Source organism: Limulus polyphemus, unplaced genomic scaffold, assembly GCF_000517525.1.
Source record: "Limulus polyphemus unplaced genomic scaffold, Limulus_polyphemus-2.1.2 Scaffold1874, whole genome shotgun sequence".
NCBI classification, from domain to species: domain Eukaryota; kingdom Metazoa; phylum Arthropoda; class Merostomata; order Xiphosura; family Limulidae; genus Limulus; species Limulus polyphemus.
In genome coordinates, this window is record NW_013667484.1 from 190,487 (window position 1) to 212,078 (window position 21,592).

The window sequence follows — 21,592 nt, forward strand, 5'->3', positions numbered from 1 at the left end:
CATTGAATTTTGGGGTAAAAAAGTGTGTCTTATACACCGAAAAATACGATACTTCCAGGAACAAGTGCTCAGTAGATTCGTCTTATCTATTACAAAATGAACAATTTCGTGCCTAAAAGTGATTCACCTCCAGTTTTCATGCTTTGCCAAGTTTCTTTTCTTGGATAGATTACCAATAATCTGATGCTTTATACTTTCCTCATATTTTGTTTAAAAACTCTTCCAACCTTTCTATTACTCTTCCCATATCTGTCACTACCAACTGCTTTTCCATTTTTTAAACTTTTGTTTTATTGCTCTTCTAATTTTTTCCTACAGTGATATTCTCCGTATCTTTAATTTATATTATTTCATCTTCTTGTTCATTAGCGCATCTGTTGGTGTCTCTTTAGTCAAAGTTACCTAAAAGTACTCCTTCCATCTATTCTTTATCTCTCCTTCCCTGATTAACAGTTGATCCTGTTTGCTTTTCACCAATAGAGTTTCTGGATCTTTCCCAGCTTAGCATCTTTGTAGATCCATATCTGTTTGAAATTTCCTGTTCCTGCTACCTCTTCTGTTATTTGTGCTATTTTATCAGACCACACCTTCTTATTTTCATTAAATATTTTTTCTTATCTCTTTGCCTTTGTACTTATATCCTTCACTGAGATTCCTTAATGTTTTTATTTTTTTAAACTCCAGCTTAGATATTACTAAGAAGTTGTCACCTCCTACATTTTGTTTAGGCTCTCGTGTCATCAGCCCCCCCCCCCCCAATGGCACAGCTGTATGCCTGCGCTAGAAACCTGGTTTCGATAACCTTGGTGTACAGAGCACAGATAGCCCATTGTGTAGCTTTGTGCTCAACTTCACACAAACAGACAATCGTGCATCAACTGTTCTTCTGAATCGTTCATTTGCAATAGTGTGGTTTGTTTGATTCCTGTATATTCTTTCTGGTTACTTCCGAGCTGATTTGTGCTTATTTTTATGTGGTAGTTAATAAATCGTTCATTCCATGAAAATTCACGTTTTTCTGCATTTCTATTTTGTGTATCAATTCCATGTTTTCCTATCACTATTTTATCATCTCCCTGACTCTTTTAATATTTTGTATATAAATCGTTTGTTATTATTAATAGGTCGCATATGTTTGAATAATTTCTGTAATACTACTTGTAACTGTTCATAGAAATATTTTGTCTTCTTCAGTAGCTTCGTTTATTGGCACATATAATTGTGTCGTTTTTTATATAGATTTTGAATAAAATCTCAATGTAATTATCAACTGGTTCCCAATTAATTGAGGATTTTGCAGCATATTTTGACACTATTAAACCAACTCTCTTCGTGTAATTGTGTCGTTGTTTATATAGATTTTGAATAAAATCTCAATGTAATTATCAACTGGTTCCCAATTAATTGAGGATTTTGCAGCATATTTTGACACTATTCAACCAACTCTCTCCCGTGTAAATTAGGATCTCTTCTGTACATGCCTTCAACTTATCAAATTCTGCCCAACTACATTCGTTTATTTCTAAGATGTTTCTCTTCTAATCCCTCATTCAGCTGCTTTTTCCTTGTCAAACACTGTTTTTATATTCCAACCGCCAAGATTAATTGTCCACTTTGGTCTATGAGTTTCCTGTCAGTTTTCGCCCATTTGTTTAATTGTACCAGCTTTTTTGTTCCGGAATCCATCTTAAGCAGTCTTCTTATGGGGTCTGGTAGACCTCTAAGCCTGCTTCGTAGTGCGTATTATAGTAGCACAATTTTCTATAATCTAAGTTCGTTTTATAAAATTAGTTGAATAATCTTCTACTCAACACATAACCTGGAGAACCGGGGGCAAGGGGGGAGCTGAATAGTCTTCTACTCAACACATAACCTGGAGAACCGGGGGCAAGGGGGGAGCTGAATAGTCTTCTACTCAACACATAACCTGAAGAACCGGGGGCAAGGGGGAGCAGAATAGTCTTCTACTCAACACATAACCTGGAGAACAGTGGGCAAGGGGGAGCTGAATATTCTTCTACTCAACACATAACCTGGAGAACCGGGGGCAAGGGGGGGGCTAACTTTCTTCTGGTCTCTACCATGTCACTTTTCTGGCTTAGAAATTTTGGCTGATTCGAAATTCCGTAGATATATATGATCGAGAAAATTATAAGAAACTAAAGTTCTGGCAAATGTATAGTTTTAATTATAATATATATGTCAGCTTCTTTTCTTACTGTCTGTTTTTAATCATGAAGCAGCTAAACATTATGTACATAGGTACCTTACCTGATCTAAATTTGCAAATCCTTTAAACAGAATAAGGATCTTGACTTTTTATGATATTGTTATATCATCTATAAGTTCAACTGAAAAGGTTTCGTGATATGGTTATCTGGAAATAACATTTGGATTTCTCCATCAAAATATTATACTATAATATAGTTTTTCTTGAAAAACATTCGATAAATGAACAAAACAGGAACATATTAATTCCCAATTATTGAACAAAAACAGTAACAAGGAAAGAAAATTACAGGGAACAATATCACATCAAAACATGAAATTCTCATCTATGTATGATATAAAGTTTAGCCTCCGATATATCATTGTTTTATGCGGGATCGAACCGAGAATCTTGCGCGTGTGAGAGCTCTTTTTTATATATATATATAAAAGGATTTTTTATTTTTATGTTACCTATGAATTAACGTATTTTTTTGTGTTTAATGATGATTGTTGCTGCTGGAGTACGTGAAACAAAAGACATCGTTGTGATTTTCAAATGTCATTATTTATCTTCTTAGGTACTGCGGTTCTATCCATTTTCTCTTCATCTATTAAAAAGTAATAAAGCAGTAAGTGATATGGTAAGCTATAAACATTACGTAATACATAAACTTCAACTGATGTCTTCCTAAAATGTTTTCACCCGATGGGACAGCGGTAAGTGCACGAACTTACAGCGCTAAAATCCGAGATTCGCAGTAGACACAGCAGATAGTCCAAGGTGGCTTTTGTTGTAGAACAAGCAAACTTATTATGTTTTAAATTGGAAAATAGTTTGCTGTTAATCTCAATATTTCGAATAGAAATTCATTCGAGTATATATTTGAATATTAGGCGTTTCCAGACCAAACGCGGTTTTCGTCTGTTTCAAAGTTTCGAACGCATAGAGAAGTGAGGAAGAGGCGTTAATATTTATGGGTTTAATGTCAACTACCTATTTCCTATTGCCTGTTTTGAATCACCAAGCAGATAAATATTAGATACAGTGTTTTCAAGCTATAGTTGTATCGTATCGCCGACCAATGCACACTAGTTAAGGATAGGTCTCAGATATGTGAGATTTCTTGGTCATCTAAGTTAAACTAAAAATTGTATAAGATATAATTCTATGCCAGTAATATTATAATTTCTGATGCAAATTCTGTTATTAAAATATAATGTTACTCATTCTATATTTGTACAAGTATTAGGGATAAAATATTGATATGTAGGGCTGGCTACTAAACTTGAAAAAAGAATCAAACAAGATAGGGATGGTATTGGAGATATCACTTGATCCGGCTAATGATCACATAGCAGAATAAGCCGTCTCGACTGTACATAGAGAATAAAATATATATTATGATTTTTTTTCTTCTATTCACTTTTAAACTCTAACGTAAATTACATTATGATTGGATCACTTGCATACCTTTTTCGATAACTGGAAACGACTTTATAAGTTATCATTTAGTATGGGGGTTGTCTAATTATTTTGCTCTGAGATGCTGAAATTTTATTCAAATTATTTTAGTTTAATGGCATTTGAAATATAAATCATAAATAGAAGATGACAGTCGTCTTTTTTTCGAGCGGTTTTTTTTTTCATTTAAACAATATTTCAAGTTAATGAAGCATACAAAGGACCATTGTTGCTGGTTGTGCGCGAACAAGGGATGAGTTGTCCATTAACTCAGTAAACAACTAAATATATAAAGTATCCATTAACTCAAAGACCCCACAAAATGTTGTTCATGAACTAAGCTAAACGACCAACTTAAATAAGAATCCATTAAATCCAACGGGTACACAAAAAATATCCCTTCTACTACAATAAAGAGACAAGCATTTGTTCTTTTGAAAATTAAATCTTATTCATTTTTTGGTCTAGTGTTACAAGCGTTTTAGATTATTATTTTTTTATCCGTTAAATTTTTTCTTGTTTAGTTTGTTTGTAGTTGAGCACAAAGCTACAAAATGGGCTATCTGTGCTCTGCCCACCACGAGTATCCAAACCCGGATTCTAGCGTTGTAAGTCCGCAGACATACCGCTGTGTCACGGGGAGGGCTTTTCTTGTTTACCAAACATTCATGGATGGTTGTTAAACTATTGCTGTTTTGGGTATGATTTTTAAGTAACAAAAAACAGTTTTGTAGTATAAAACGAGTTTCTATCGGTTCTTTTCTCAAAGTTGGTATTGATTGTTGTTACAAAACTGCATTTGAAATATTCTAGAAAACTCAAAAGACAGTTTTCAAATTCAAAACTTTGAAGTAACTTGCTCAAACATCTCTTGCATTTTGTATAATTTAGACATATATTTTCTAAGAGTTTTATGTTTTGATTTTTCTTCAATTCTGCGTAGTGCTTGAAACACGTGATTCTTTCATAAACTAGAAACAACGGCCGATCTAGTCGCGTGCTCAGATTCAGTGCGATATATCATACTGAATTTTAAGCTTTTATGTCTGGACTAAATCTGTCCGGAGTGTATTAATGGACGATATTTCGGTTTCTGTACTTAGGGCTTCTTTTAGTCGATATAAACCATTTACTCCTTCTAAGACAACACGAACTTTCGTTACGTAAACTATTATGCACACAGTCTGATTACGTGGCTTAAAATATATCATAAATTATCATATCGAAAAATCATTTCCTTCTTTTTATGATTATTTTCAAATTAAAATTATAAAACCGTATATTTCCTTCCGGAGACCTTACACTCGTGAGGCGTACGTTATAACCACTGCATTACACCACGAAAATTTATACATCACAGAGGAGTTCAATTGAACTTCAGGTAATTGATGCTTTCGGAGTTAGTCATATTTTATATATATGCATATCAATTCTAATAATGCTCTAATTGGTTACCCAAATTTCGGACACAGTTGTTACACTTAAGTTTTTCCTTTAATGAAAATGGTTTCTTTATACACTAAAACATGTTTTCATCATTTCTATTTCTAAGGCGTATGAACGTGAATTTTATTCAGTTTTGATCATTGGATGACGTTCCTGTTTCCTATCAATCCATGAAAACTTCAAATCCAATACAAGTAGTTTGTTTAAAAGCGTTCTAAGGCAGATTGGGAGGCTCTTTAATTATTTAGTTTTTCTTCGAAAGAAATTGGTGTGAAAACCAAACGCTACTTGACAATTAACATTCAACAGTTTTCCCAAGGCAATTTATATGTTTTCTTTTTATATATATAACCAGCTAAAGGTTAATGAAGAAAAAATCTTATAAAAGAAACTGTTACATAATGTTCATCTTTCTTTTTCCTTCCATTATAAAATCCCTAATGACCTCATTAGATGCTAATACCCTGTACTGTAAACTAAGAATTGATTCCTATAAATGATTAAGTATATGTCTTTAAATTCAAAGCCAAAAGTCTATAAAAAATGGAAATGTGCCCTATTTTAGGGTGTTTTTATTATTCCATTCTCAGGAAAAAATCCTAAAACAAAATAATTCATGTGCATCGTCGGACAGTTTCAATTACCATACCAAAAATTATAGTAATCGAACCAGCCGACTCTGATTTATGCTAACATATACACATGTAGTCTACTGTCAATTTCAATATTACCCATGTTCACAAGAAAATTGAACCATTCTTCGTGTGTAGCTGGATGTTAGGCATGGACTTACACATCTTTTTCATTTTTTCTCTGGCTCAATTTCTGAAAAGTACAGGAAACCGAGAAAAACACCTTTGTACAGATCTCAATTCTTAGCAGTTAATATCGGATTCCTTATTTTATATTCCTTGTTTCTAATACGAAGAAGCTCAATATAAAGTCTTTTTCTTGGAAATTGTGACTACTTTGATTGAAAAAAAAAATCAGAATTATTTAAGAAGCATCAAGTTTTTCATAAGACAAAGTGTTTTAAGTGTGTATAAAATTACTTGTTATGAAATTTAGTCTGCAATGTTTAATTATCCTTTCATAAATAAAGATCATTTAAACTTGTTCAAAATTCACAATATTCTATAATAAAGATCTAAATAAAAATTAAGTTTAAAGATTTTGAAGAACATTGTTGTTCAGAAGTTAATAATTCAATTCTGTAATGTTAAATAAAAACGTACAATATTGTTTCCGCCCGGGCTCGAACCGAGGACCTTGCGCGTGTGAAGCGCACGTGATGACCACTACACTACGGAAACTTATTTAGTATTTGTGTAACTAAATTAATAATGGTAAACTTTCTATTACTTGTTCTTAAAAAGTCACATATAATATTCCATAATAAATTTATTAAATAAAATCTATTAGTTCAATACTCTTTGTGCCTAAATTGATGAATAATAAAATCTATAAAAATGAAACACCTATAATGTTTTTTTTTCTTTCTTTACGGTTATATTAAAATAAAAGCACAAAAACATTACATTGTTTTACACCTGCGATCGAAACAAGAACTTTGCACGTGTTAGCAGTTTATATGGTAACAAGTAAACTGAGGAAACGTTATTGTACTGTTGACCATTGAAGCTTTTTGGATAACTATTTCGGACTTACTGTCATTTAAATTTATTTTTTCTTTCCCTTAATACCTTTTAGTTGACTACAAACTTTAAAAGAACTGAACCTTACAACAGTAATATTATTACGTTAGGCTTCCATCTGAAATAAAATTTCATATCGATATCAACATCGATCCGTCAGTCTTCGTATGTGCCGAACGGTTAACAAGAATAGTAATAAAAAAAACTTATTAAGACCTTTCTTTTCTTGAAGGAATTTGACGGAAAAACAATAACAAACACCAAACGAGACTTCTTCCGTCGACTGACCGAAATAAATATTTAGAAGATAGGAGCATGGACGGAAAAACAATTCATAAAGAGGAATTTGTTTGAGTATACATTTGATGTTTTTTGGGTCTCTCTCTCTCTCTCTCTATATATATATATATATATATATTCAATTCGGTATTATATAACATAAATGATTTTATTGTCAAATAAACTGGTTTGAATTGAAGTTAATATCTCCATTTTGAGTCCCCCCCCCTCAGTGGCTCAGCGGTATATCTGTGGACTTACAACACTAAAAACCGGGTTTCGATACTCGTGGTGGGCACAGCACAAATAACTACTTGTGATGCTTTGTGCTTATCTGCAAACAAACAAACTCCCTTTTGGCACTTCTCATAGAAATGACAACTGTCAAAAAGCGCTCACTTCGTTAGCGTAACGTTATTTTCTTGCGCTCATTAAATGACAGGGAATGTTGTCACCCAGAGGAAGAAGTCCCCGTGGCTACTTAGTGAACCTGAACACCATATTGTGCTGAATGCACCCACTGCATTGAAATCCAAACATTTTTGCCAATAGTGCATTGCACTCAGTCTCCTTTGCTTAAAAAATACAATTTTCCTTATTGAAATGCCCCCCAGTGGCGCAGCGGTATGTCTGCGGACTTACAACGCTAGAATCCGGGTTTCGATGCTCGTGGTGGGTAGAGCACAAATAGCCCCTTGTGTAGCTTTGTGCTTATTGAAATAACACATGGAATGACAAGGGACGGTTGTAAAATAAAAATATTGATGAATTATTATAAAATGTTTATGAATTATTGTAAAATTATTATAAAATATTATAAAAATAATTCATAAACATTTTATAATAATTCATCAATATTTTTAGGAAAATCCACGTTCAACTGTTTCAATGGACATTTGCTAGTTTAAAATATAAACGTATTGTACGGTTAAGAATCATGTTCTTCAGCATTACCATTATTTAAGAAAGAGAAACTTTTATCTCATGAAACCGGTGTTTAATAATTCTGGAAAAACGTGATAAAAATATTTCCAGATTCAAATATGTAAAATGAGCATCCTTGTTCTCACAATTTTGTAACCAGATATTTTCATTTGTAATTCATCTTTCTTTTTTTTTCATTCACTTTTAAATACTCGTGAATAAGGAAGTACAATAGACCTCAACATGTCACTCATATATGGGGGATGTCTAGTTCTTCACCTTATGAAATGCCACTGTTCTATCCAAATGGCCCGGCATAGCCAGGTGGTTAGGGCGCTCGACTCGCAATCTGAGGGTCGCGGGTTCGAATCCCCGTCACACCAAACATGCTCGCCCTTTCAGCCGTAGGGACGTTATAATGTGACGGTCAATCCCACTATTCGTTGGTAAAAGAGTAGCCCAAGAGTTGGCGGTGGGTGGTGATGACTAGCTGTCTTCCCTCTAGTCTTACACTGCTAAATTAGGGACGGCTAGCGCAGATAGCTCTTGTGTAGCTTTGCGCGAAATTCAAAAAATAGACAAAACAAATCTATCCAATCTTTTTTCTTTGTGGACAGATGAGACATAAGACAACCAGTATTCAATTTATCAGATTTCTACGTAATGAACTATCTGCTGTCGACTTCGAGATATACTCTAGTTTGTATTCATTAGTTTAGCTACTGTTTTGAAATATGCGATTCAAAATCCTAGAAGTATAGGGAATCGAGGAAACGAAGTTAACAGAAACTTAAGTTCTGGTAAATTCATGATATCAGTGGTAATAACTATCAACTACTTATATCATATTTCTAGTCAAAAGGCAGCTGGATATTAGAAATAGTGTTTCCAAATCGCAGCAATCTTAAGTGTGGGAATAGACGTTTCCATTTCTATACTGAGGACTTGTCGTTTCTGAATTAGAGCTATTGTTTAATACCATTATTTATTAAGAAAAACTAAATTAAACTAGAGGGGCACTCAGTAAACTGCATACCACCATCACGCAGCGTTGACAATATTCGGCTCTCCATAAATACGAAAATGTGTTCGTTGTCCGTCGTTATCAACGTGCGCAAACAATTTTGGGCAGGACAATGAGTAATAATGCCCACCAAGTTTAATCAAAATCATTTTTGACTGAGTTATAGAGCAAAAATAGTGTGAATAATCGGTCCCTGTGTTAACAGATAGTAATTTTTTTTCGTGACCTTCACTCTCCAGAAACTAATCATTTCTAAGTTGGGTCTTAGTCCAAACGTATACCAACTTTCGTTCAAATCCATTTAGCAGTTTTCTAGACATCTTGCTGACAAACAAACACACACACAGGGGTGAAAACATAAACTTTGATTAAAATCTCAACGATCGTTCTGAAATGAAACATAAAAAATGGTTATGTGTTCGCGTGGGATCGAACCGAGGAGGAGGAGCACATGACAACCACTACACTACGAAAACTAAGCTAAAAATATATCTATAAGTTTTCTTTATCGTAATAACGTTTCAAATATAATTTTAACACAAGTTTTATACAAGTGATGTAAATATTATTGCTACTTTTCATGAACGTGGCTCTTTACTATGAACATGCATTCCAATGATTCTAGGCAATCAATTAATATTTGTTTGTTTGTTTAAAGTTAATGAGAAAGTTACACAATGGGCTATCTGTTCTCTGCCCACCACGGGTATGGAAACCAGGTTTCTAACGTTATAAGTCCGCAGACATACCGCTGCACCACTGGGGGAAGGAGGGGGGCATTATACACGGAGAATTAGCTCAAAATATCGTTAATTTTCTTTCTCAATTAATTAATTTACTAAAAAAAAATAGTTTTTTAGTACAATTTATTTGATCTATAACTGTTCTAAACAACTTAAAGGGTTCAAGGATTGTATGTTGTTTTATTCTTCATAACAAATTGGGGTGAAAACAAACCACTAAGTGACGTCTAATACTCAGCCGTTTCTCCTAACATAAGTTGTGTTTTTGTTTGTAGCGTTCTATTTTAAGTACAATCCACCAGCATCTTCTATATTTCTGGTGTTCTCAAGGAAATATAATTTAATCATTCTTACTGTGCGTGGATGTAAGGTTGAGATTTTCCATATGGCACTCAATGATCATCTAGCTGGGGCCTGGCAAGGCCTTGTGATCGGAGAGTCACGGGTTCGAATCCCCGTCAGCGAACGTGCTTGCTCTTTCAGCCATGGGAGCGTTATAATGTGACGATTAATCTCCCTATTCGTTGGTAAAAGAGTAGTTGGTGGTGGGTGTTGTTGTTTCAATCCAGCCTATCATTGCTAAATTAGGGACGGCTAGCGCAGATAGCTCTCGTGCAGTTCTGCGCGAAATTCAAACCAAATCACCTAGCTGACATTCAAAATTACGAGCTATAAAAACAAAACACAAGGAGCTATCTGTGCTCTTCTTACCAAGGGTATCGAAATCCGATTGTTAGCTTTTTAAATCCGCAGACATGCCGCTGTGCAACTAGGGGGTGGGTACGTAAATAGTCTGGGGTCTTCCACCCATGACGCGTAAGTGGTAACTACTACACTACGGAAACATTTTAATAGTATGACCAGAAAGTTTCGATAATATATAGTTCTGGTGCTACAAACGTTTTCAAGCTTTTTTTTATCTTATCCTTGCTCACGTTCTGATCTATTACCTTGCTTCAAAGAAGGTGTTCCATAAGCTGAAAATAAATGAAGTTTGGTACTCTAACACTCGTTCTTTTCTTTATCCAGATGGATCTTTGTTCCGAAACTGTATTTCTGAAAAACACGTAAAAAATTTGGTTAAAGACGAATGTTTCGAGATAAATTGCTCAAACATTTCGAAATATTTTGTTTCTACGTTAACTAAGAATGAAACACCTTTTTATTTTGATTTAATGAAAGAAGTAATGCCATGAATTTGAAATGTCACGTAGCTTAATTTTTATATCTAGAAGTTTCTAAGTATTTATCTTTAGGGATGCTGCATTAGTAAGACATAAGCAGTATGTGATGTGATAAAACATAAAGATTAGATCACACACAACATCCTGCTGTTGCATTACTGTTTATTAGGTAAATCATGTTTTAAATGGGAGGGATAGTATAACGTTAATCTCAAGATTGCTAAGAGAAATTAATCTGGTCAATATGGCCCGGCATGGCCAGGTGGTTAAGGCACTCGACTCGCAATCTGAGGGTCGCGGGTTCGAATCCCCGTCACACCAAACATGCTCGCCTTTTCAGCCGTGGGGGTGTTATAATGTAACGGTCAATTCCACTATTCGTTGGTAAAATAGTAGCCCATGAGTTGGCGGTGGGTGGTGATGACTAGCTGCCTTCCCTCTAGTCTTACACTACTAAATTAGGGACGGCTAGCGCAGATAGCCCTCGTGTTGCTTTGCACGAAATTCAAAAAACAAACAACAAACTGGTCAATATTCGAGTATGTTTTCAGGTCGAGCACGGTTTTCGTCTGTTTAAAACTTTAGAAATAACAGAGAATAGATAAAGACAATACCGTATTTCAGGGTTAATAATAATTGATGTCAACTACCTATTTCATACTGTCCGTTTCAAATCACCAAGAAGATAAATAGTTAATACGGTTTTTCTAAGTTATAGCTACCGACAACTGAACGTAAACACCAGTTAAAAATCATTAAGTATCGTATAGTAGTTAGTGTTTTTGATATCTATAAAACATTACTCGGTTATATAAGTTAAACTAAAAATTGTATATAATTTACGTATATGACAATAATATTTACATTTATGAAACACATAATATTGCTAAGATATAACGTAATCAATTCTATATTTGTATTACAAAATTATTAAACGAACATGAATTAGTTTCTTACTTGTAGAATCATATTACAACTTATATAATGTAATAACATTGTCTGAAATATAAAGTTGGTCCCTCTTCCACGTTGAGCTATAATTTATATCGAAAATGGTACGTGGTTCCGCTCGGTATCCAACAGGGGGTTTGTGTGCGTGCAGCATGTACGTTATATTTAACACAGTACGGAAGCCTATTTGGAAATAATCATTTTAAAATCGATCTTATTTATCTTAAAGTTTTGGTTGGCAATTAAACTTAAAAAAACGTTATTACGTCAGCTTTTTAATCCTATGGCGGTAAACTAAAAGTGCCGCTGGAAAAAACGAAATGCTAATTCAGTAAATCGAGACACTTAAAGAAACAAAACGTTAATTCAGATAACAGCAGCAAAAAACAAATAATAACAACAAGGACCGTCTTTCAGACTTAAAAATTGCCATAAATTTCATATTGTTGGTGTGTTTTGTAATATATGTATATATTAACAGCCAATTCGTTTCTTCTGGTGTGTGTGTGTGTGGGGGGGGGGGTTATGCTTAATGTTTTCCAAACTTAACGAAGCACGTGCTTCATCTTGTGGTGAATTAGAAATAACAATTGGCGTTTACTTGTTGGGATTATCCTTTTGCGAGTTAGACTTAAATAAGTAATTCCGCATCCAAGCTAAGTAGACGTTACTAACACAGGCACTCTTTAAAACTCTTAATATTCATATAAAGATTGGGTTACGTTCTTTTGATCTTTTTAACATCAACATTCGAGTTCATTGTATTATTATTATGCGCTATTTGTATATTTCTTTGTTGTTGTTGTTGTTGTTTGGGGGGAGAAGATGTAGTTAATTCCTATAGTTTAATCTTAGCAGTCAACACTATACCTTCTATATAGGTCAGTAGTAAGTTGAAAAACGTATAAACGTTTTTTTTTCAATTTATTGATTTTAAAAACTTAAACTTCAAATCACTAAAAGTTTGGCATTTTAAATTTGTACTTGTGGAATTATCAAACGAATATTCTTACCAGTATATTACTCGATTAACAGTAATTGAGGAATGCTGAGATATCTATTGGTAATATGACACCTTCATGAGATGTGTGCCATTTTGTGTCTTCTCATTCTCCCTCATTACGTGAGATGTATGACATTTTGTGTGTTTTCATCATCCCGCATTATGTGGTATGTGTGCCATTTTGTGTTCTCATCATCACGCACTACGTGAGATGTATGTCATTTTGCTTCTTCTGATAATCCATTATGAAGTGAGGTGTGTGCCATTTTGTGTCTTCTCATCATCTCTCATTGCGTGAAATGTGTAACACAATAATCATCAACCAAGGTTGCACGGGAGAGAGCTAGGTTGCACAAGTATAAGTTTCATTTATTCTCTAGATTTACAATTTGGCCAAATTGTTGAATAAACAACTACTAATAAAGCGTTTATTCCCTTTCAAATTCTTCTCAGAATAGGAGTAAAACATCTATCTTTGTATTCTCCTAGCCGGAATCTTTATTTGCCAATCAACTTCAATAGGTTTTAATGAGTTTACTAATTTTTTTGTATTATTCATAAACGAGAGTACTTGCAAGACTCATCCTAAACTATGGGCACGCAAGGAGCATATGACATTAATTTGTTACACTTCTGTGGTCCCCAAAGTTAACCTAAACGTGAAACATTGGGCATACCCATATTGAAAGACTCCAGATATTCTGAAATTGGCATAACAATTCAGTGATGCAGATACTTGCTTAGAACATGAAATCAGTCAGCAGAACATTATTAATCATTCATTATAATTTTCCACCTTTCACTAGCGCCAAGTTTGCAGAATGTTCAACATGGCAAAGATCCAACAAAAAGCTTACACATCGATTTAAGCACAAAATTCAAGAGCACAGTGAAACCAAATTAACTAGTTGTACAACAGGTATCGTAATTAGTTAGGCCACGTCTTCAAATAGTATATAACCATAGAACAGAAGATCTAACCGTTGTTGGTTGAGCATAATAATGTTTATCCACCTGTAGCAGTGCAAATATTCACGCTGTATGTGAAAGTCGATACTAGTGCATATAGGAGCCAGCCTTTCAAAGTTTATATCCTTCTACACCCGATATACTGGTTGTGATGTACATCGTCACAACTTCATTCGTCTGTCAATAGAATGTGTGCGATATATCACTACGTGTTGCTAATGGTGCGTCTGATAATGTTGTCCTCCCAAACACCAAAAGAAGATCTGAAAAAATACGAGCCGCCTGTAGTCCTTGCTACCTCCATCACTTCCTGTTAGAGCATGCGCTACTTGCAACATCTGCATCAATTCCTTGCCCATTCGTGAAACTAGGATGTGTAAAGAAACTATATAGGCTGATCGCTTATTGTCACACAAAAATCAAATCAACTGAAGTCCGTAACCTCTTAGAGTGTTATGAAAGTGAACAATTGCACGTAACATAACACATGTGTCTGAAGAAGCTATAATTTCTCATGTCTGACAGTACGGTGTACTTGAAATATCAGTCTGTCATTGGCCTCCTCTTAGTTGCACGCAGGAACTGATATGTCTTTCTGCATGCCACCTGAAAGCTTGATGCATATTGTTTTTTATATCATGGTGTTCCCCACCGTTAAATACTAGCATATTACCAATGACATCCCTCAATTATACTCAATATTGTCTTTAATTAGGTCTGTTTTTGTTCTACAAAGTCTTTCAAATGATTCTATGCTGTTCCCATGCCACAGATCAGAAATAATGTCGATCCTAACACAACCTTCTGCGTACCAGAGATGTTCTAATAACTCACGACACGTATGTAATTTTTGTGTCTTGGCAATAACCTTTTGTTCATCTGCCTTGAAGTCTACAAAGTCTTTCAAATGATTCTATGCTGTTCCCATGCCACAGATAAGAAATGATGTCGATCCTAACACAACCTTCTGCGTGCCAGAGATGCTCTAATAACTCACCACACGAATGTATTTTTTTGTGTCTTGGCAATAACCTTTTGTTCATCTGCCTTGAAGTCAAAATGATTGCAACAGTTACAATAGACTGTCAGCACTCGGGTTCAATCTTCGTCACGTGTTGGGTTTTTAGAAATTATAAATTGTAATTGTCTATGGCCTTAAATAGGTTGAATTTCAAAGGCACCGATTTCAGTTTTTTTCTCCATGCATCTGTACTGTATGAGGTATCCTTTCCTTTTGAGGTTTGGCATATTATGCACCGCGTAACGTCACACCCAAGTTATCTCTGGTGGTGCGTGCAGGTGAGCGTAAATGATCCACCCCTTATATTGTAGTGTTGTTTTTACAACAATCCAATAATTTCATACACCAAAATCTACATAAATATAATAATACTGTCTGTTGTATGTCCATGTAACTAATTCGCAGGATGTGGATGGATCTTCACCAAAATTGATGTGGAGGTTCATTAGATCCATTCGGAGTAAATGCAAATTTTCAGTTTTGCATTTTGCGTTTTTGGGCATTTTTAACCACTATTTCTTCCCCTGTTAATGGATCTTTACCAAATTTGGCATAAACGTTTGTGGGGTCTATGGGGAGATAAATACAAATCTGTGGTTCCACATTTTGTGTTTTTCAGATTTTATGGGCGTTTTTTGCCCTTACATATAAGGGAAGCAACGTTTTATGTCCTAAGATAACCTTTCATTAATCATGAATTTACATAACGTCGATCCAGGGGACGGTTACTCCGGCTAATAAAACAATAATATAAAAAAGTATGTGAAATTTATTTTGAGTTAGAGCCTATGTTAATTGGATAAACAGATACTGATAAATTGATAATTATTTTCAACTTTATTTGTATAGGAGTAAAAACTATCTTTGTATTTACCTAGCCGAAACTTTCATTTGGCCTCAACATTGATGTGTTTCATTGATTTTCCTGTTTTTTTCCCAATTGTTAATAGAAGAAATTATGAGCGTGACCCTTTCTAGATTAAGGGTATGCACTGAAGCATGTGGCCAATTTTTGGTTTACTCTTCGTGGTCCCTAAACTTGACCCAAAAGAGAAAACTCGGGTACATCCATATGCACACACAATTCTACCTAGCTCAAAAACTAAGGAACATAACCTATAAATCATTCTTAAATTCAGAGTTATTTGTTTGGCCCTCTAAAAATATTAAATATTAATCTTTATTACTTTAGACGCTTAAGAAAAACCCTTATGCAAATATCACACTGAATGCAAGATTCATATTACGAACTTTAAATCGATCACAGCCTAATTGGCTAAAGTATGAAATTATAGATCTGAAGCTCCATGGTTTGCGCTCTATTACTGCCTCCCCCCACATCTCTAAATCGTGCTCTGCAATTTGAGACCTAACAAATCTAGGGGTGCCTTCCCTCCAGTATATCACTTTAAAATTAGGCAAGGCTAGCACAAATAGCTCTCGTGTAGCTTTGCACGAAATTCAACAAGCAAACAAAACAATGAAATTTTGGTTCTCGCGCTGAAAGAATTTAATAAAACACTGAAATAAACCAGATTACTATATCAAAAATCTAGATGAAAATATTGTAGTATCTATAATCCACATTTGAAAGTTTTGGCTAAACACAATGAAATAATTAGGTTACCACACAGAATACACAATCAGATTCACATACATAAAAATCTACATATATATATATATATACAAAAAGATCTACATTAACACCAGAAACCATTAGGTTCGCACAGAAATATTTCGTTTGCATAAAGTAAGATCTAGATTCACATATATAAACATCTAGATTTATACCAGCTAAAGCATAAAGATATAAATTTCACACATGAAGATATATATTCACACACACAGTAAAATATAGATTAGCAAACAGAAATTTTCTTTTAAAAAACAAAAACTCATATACACGGAATCTAAAAGAATATTTACTTGATTATATAAAACTAAAAATTTTAGTGTATACAGTTTCCAATTTTTCACTTGCTTTGAAAAGCGCTCTTAACTTTTATCTTACAGAATTGGGTAGAAAAGTCTAAAATTATTTTCTTTTTTTTCTTTTTTTTGCTCTTCTTAAAGTGTAACATTTTATCTCACTTGGAAATGTTTCTACCTAAATTAACTGTAAAGCTAAATCAGCTAGGTCCATTGTATAACAGGAGATTAGCTCCAGATATCGATTATTAAGCAACACTGAAACACTTACTAACTGAGTCAATGTTAAATGGAATACTGAGGCTAAACACAAGTTAACATACTAAATAAACAATCTTTATTATACAATGAAACATAAACAAAGTGTGGGTGCTTGCTGTTCACTTATACGGGATAATCACTTTTACTGGCTCTTCCTTCAGACTAATCAACTGAAATCTTGTACCAGATTTTCTAAATTCAAAGTTTGTTTGTTAGTTCACAAGAAACCTCGTAATCACCTAGAGCGACATGCGCTACCCTAGTGACTGGTCATCCTAATTGCAACATTGGTAGAGTCGTAATCTCTATACGTCTTTTGTACTACCACTGAAAGACACTGATGTCAACATCCTTGCACAATGTGCCGTATTAAGCAATGTTCTCCCCGGGCAGTAATAGATATTATCTACTTTCATGAACAACCAATAAAAAAAAGGTAACTTGAAACAATATCAACTTAACGGTTTTCTCGACCACGTATTATGTGAAACCTGCTTATATCCAGAACAAATAATGAATTCGGAACAAATCTCTGAAACTACAAGAAGATAGAAACGAATAGCATATTCATATAACATAAGAATACACGTTGTTAGAAGCAGCGGGAACTTACCGAGAACACTCTGTCTAACTCAGAGAAATATTCCACTGGACACTATTAACAACTACTAAACTTATAATACCTACAGTAGTATCTACACTTCAGACAAGCAACGTCTATCATAAACTTCTAGGTATTTTGGCTTGTTTAAAACGTTTTAGATTCTTCTGTTGTGATTGTTTTTCTCTTTAGTAGATTATATTTACAAATATCTTTTCACTCGTGAATGATTTCTTGAACCTTGTGTAATTACTTGAATAAATCACGTGATAAGGAGTTATGTGTTACGATGTAAAGCATTATTTGAAAATGTATGGGAACATATTTCCTTAGCAAATTTCACAGAAATTGACATAAGTTTCAATAGTGATCTGACTGTTTATCGTATTATATGCCTAAGCTAACAATTCCTTACTATTTAGTTCAAACTGGCGAGCATCTTGAGTGAACTAAAAATTCCTTATTATTTAGTTAAAACTAGTGAACATGTTGAATGAACTAACAATTCCTTACTATTTAGTTAAAACTGGCGAGCATCTTGAGTGAACTAAAAATTCCTTATTATTTAGTTAAAACTAGTGAGCATGTTGAATGAACTAACAATTCCTTACTATTTAGTTAAAACTGGCGAGCATCTTGAGTGAACTAAAAATTCCTTATTATTTAGTTAAAACTAGTGAGCATGTTGAATGAACTAACAATTCCTTACTATTTAGTTAAAACTGGTGAGCATGTTGAATGAACTGACTATTTCTTATCCTTTATTAAAACTGGTGAGCATGCTGGTATTGAAACCTTAGTTTTAGTGTTATATATACCGTGAGACTTACCGCTGAGCCCCCAGGGGGTGGTAACATTAGAAAAGGAACTTTATTATACTGGCTACCACATTAGGGTTCAGTGTCTGTCGGTGCAAACCTCTGAAAATTTTACTTAGTACTCAACTAAATTTTAAATGATAAGGTGCTCCACGCGTGTGGAGACTCAGTGGAAAGCTGGAGGGCTTATAACACTAAGATTCGGGGTTCATTCCCTGCGGTAGACGGAGCACGTATAACTCACTGTGCAGATCTAGTATCTTACCTTAGATTTTACTGGCTGTACACTTCAACTGCTGTCAGTCCATCTTTTATTTCAACTACATAAAACAGAACCTTTGATACCTCGAACAAGTGGAATATTTTTATTTTATTTTATGTAGAATTGTTACGGAAGTTTGTCTGACAACAGTAGATCGTGGCTCTGTATCCAAGCCATCAGTATCGAAGAAATAACTGACTTGTGTATATCATTCTATGCATGAAATGTCGCACGCAGTGACCCACTCTCAAAAGTACATATAGCCTACACTGCTCACTAAACAATAACGAAACATGAACCTGACGCCTTTGAAAACCCAAAACAAAAATATTATTTTGAATACCCAATCCCAAGATCCCCCTGACATGTACAATGATCACCAAAATTACCTAAATTGATTTTTAATAATTTCTTTTCAGGGACATCGTGTTGCCAAAAATAGTCGTCCGAAACAACTAATAAATACGTCCAAAATTGCTGTTTTTGTTTCTCACTCTACATTCATTTGTAGATATTTTTTGTGAAAAATATAAATATGCCTAAAAATAATTCAATACTACACGATATTAAAAAACGAAAATCTATAAAAGAGTTTAATTTATATTTTAAACAGACAATGTGTCAACTCTACAGACGACTTCAATCCGGTGCTGCTTCGTTTCACCGACAGAAGGCTAGAAGCGGAGTACCAACGACAGCCAAATCCCCAATTTTTTTGGTACACCCTGTGTACTAACATCCTGTTTGTTTCTATCGCTGTCATTCATTTGCTTACTCTACCGATGTAAGTTGTTACGATTCTTTGGATTGGATACATTTGAATTTTTAATTTATTATTTCACGAAATAAAGAAGAAGAACAAAATATGACTGATTTACGAAAAAATATATTTTATGATCTCACATTTTTTTTTGTTTTATAGATAATTATTGTTTCCTGATTTACCTTGTTCGTGGCTTGTAAGCAATATTAGCTCCTGCATATTTGACCACATATTCAACCTGAGTCACATCCTGGTTATCTAGTGGACGCGGTCAAGGAAACTGTAGTGGCCAGCAAAAGAACTTGCTAATTACTACATAACCTCACATTTCCAGATTTTCGATCAACAATGATAGATTACAATTGCTTCTACGTTTTATTTTCTTTACAAAATTATCTTCCGATATTAGTAATATGAGGTCATGCCTAACTGATGAAGCAATGCATTATAATTATAGATAGGTTTTAGTTTCTTTTTTTTTATGTATTGATTTATAACATTACACATTTCTAGTCCGTTTGTTATACAGGTTTTATTCGCTAATTTATAAGCCACTTTTTAGCTCTGATTTTCAATAATAAGCCACTTTTCATCAGAAATTATTAATAAATAAGAAATATATAACCATACGTACAATATGAGAGCTAGAAGTTGATGTATTTTTAATTCCAAATTAAGTATAGCAACAACTAATGTAAAGAAGCTAGTCTGAAGCACAAGTTCGTATGTACTTCTTACTTTACTTCTGTCTCCTGAAAATATATTTTTGAATTTATAAGGTTGATAAATATTACAATAACAAGAGACCCGGACTTAATAGAAGACACTTTGTTGAAACCTTCAATATAGGATTAACACCCAAGCTACTCCTAAGTGTTAGAGGGCGTTCGTAACAGTCTCTAGGCTGATCAGTTGATCTGTATCACTTCCATAAGGTCAAGCAGCAGACGATTGATCTGTATCACTTCCATAAGGTCAAGCAGCAAACGATATACGCATTAAACTCGCAATACATGATACAATTTATTAATACAGGTACATACAGATTTTAAAGTCATTGATTTTAGAGCTTTGTACATGAATCACGCCTCTCGGTGTTCAATTCCTGGGTTGGATGCACTCCAGTGTTCAGTGTGCTGATCTGCTGATCCAAGATTTCGTAATTCGTGCCCCATTACTGCCCCCCCCCCAAAATCGTGCTCTGCACTTTGTGGTCGTGGGTAGGTTATAAGAGTGAGTGTCAAATTTCACTATTCGATTGGAGAAACCCACGAGTAGGCGATGAATGGTGTTGACTAGCTGCCTTTCCTCTAGTCTATCACTTCAAACTCAGGGACTGCTAGCGCAGATGGCCTTCTGGTAGTTTTGTGCGAAATTCAACAAAGACAAAGGACTAATTACTCGAGCTAACAGATACACACACAATTGGGTTCCTAATCAGGTAGAGTAACGGGAAGAGCATTAGGCTTATTCCAACCGTAAAGATACATGTACTTAATTCATATATAGGTGGAGAAAAAATAGCTTATATTAATCAATGAAGCCAAATCGATATAAAATGTTCACTAGAAGTACTTAATGTCATAAACCCAGTAACGGAAATCTATAATTATAACAGTGCATTGAATCACCACTGGGTACCCTGGCTGTTAACGATGTTTCTGGACATATAATTTCAATATCATCTCACAAGATTCAGCTAGTTTATGAAGTTTAGGTGTACTAAGTTAACAATACAAAATAATCTTAGTGAGTGAAAACAGGAATTCAATAAATAAAAAAACACTTAATATTCTTATATGATATATTCCCGCGACAGGATTGTAGACCAAGAAAGGACAAGATTGCTTGAAAATAAATGGTTAGATATATTAACTATCACAAACGATGCATTTTCGCTCAATCTTCGGTTTAGATGGTGCAGTTTTGAGGATGGTATTTCATTATATTGTGTCCCTATAGCGCAGTGGATAGCGCGTTGGATTTCTAATCCAAAGGTACCGGGTTCGTTCCACGGCAAGGATGCCATTGCCTGGTCCCAAGTCCAGGATGAGAAAGGGGGGGGAGTTAGAAACTCCGCCCTGTA

General features: G+C 34.4%; 1 protein-coding gene and 1 non-coding gene across 2 annotated transcripts in view; one reads left to right on the forward strand and one right to left on the reverse strand.

The window, feature by feature from the left end:
• Nucleotides 1–21,592, forward strand: part of LOC106465222 (adenylate cyclase type 2-like) — a gene marked incomplete at its 3' end in the record, with an annotated part of 160,955 nt that overhangs the window by 130,641 nt on the left and 8,722 nt on the right. The window contains exon 13 of the mRNA XM_022393078.1: nt 19,357–19,527. Within this exon, the coding sequence (XP_022248786.1) occupies nt 19,357–19,527 (171 nt within the window). The remainder of the gene's footprint in view (nt 1–19,356; nt 19,528–21,592) is intronic.
• On the reverse strand, nt 6,360–6,432 carry Trnav-cac. Its single transcript has one exon. It is a non-coding gene; the product is annotated as a tRNA-Val (tRNA).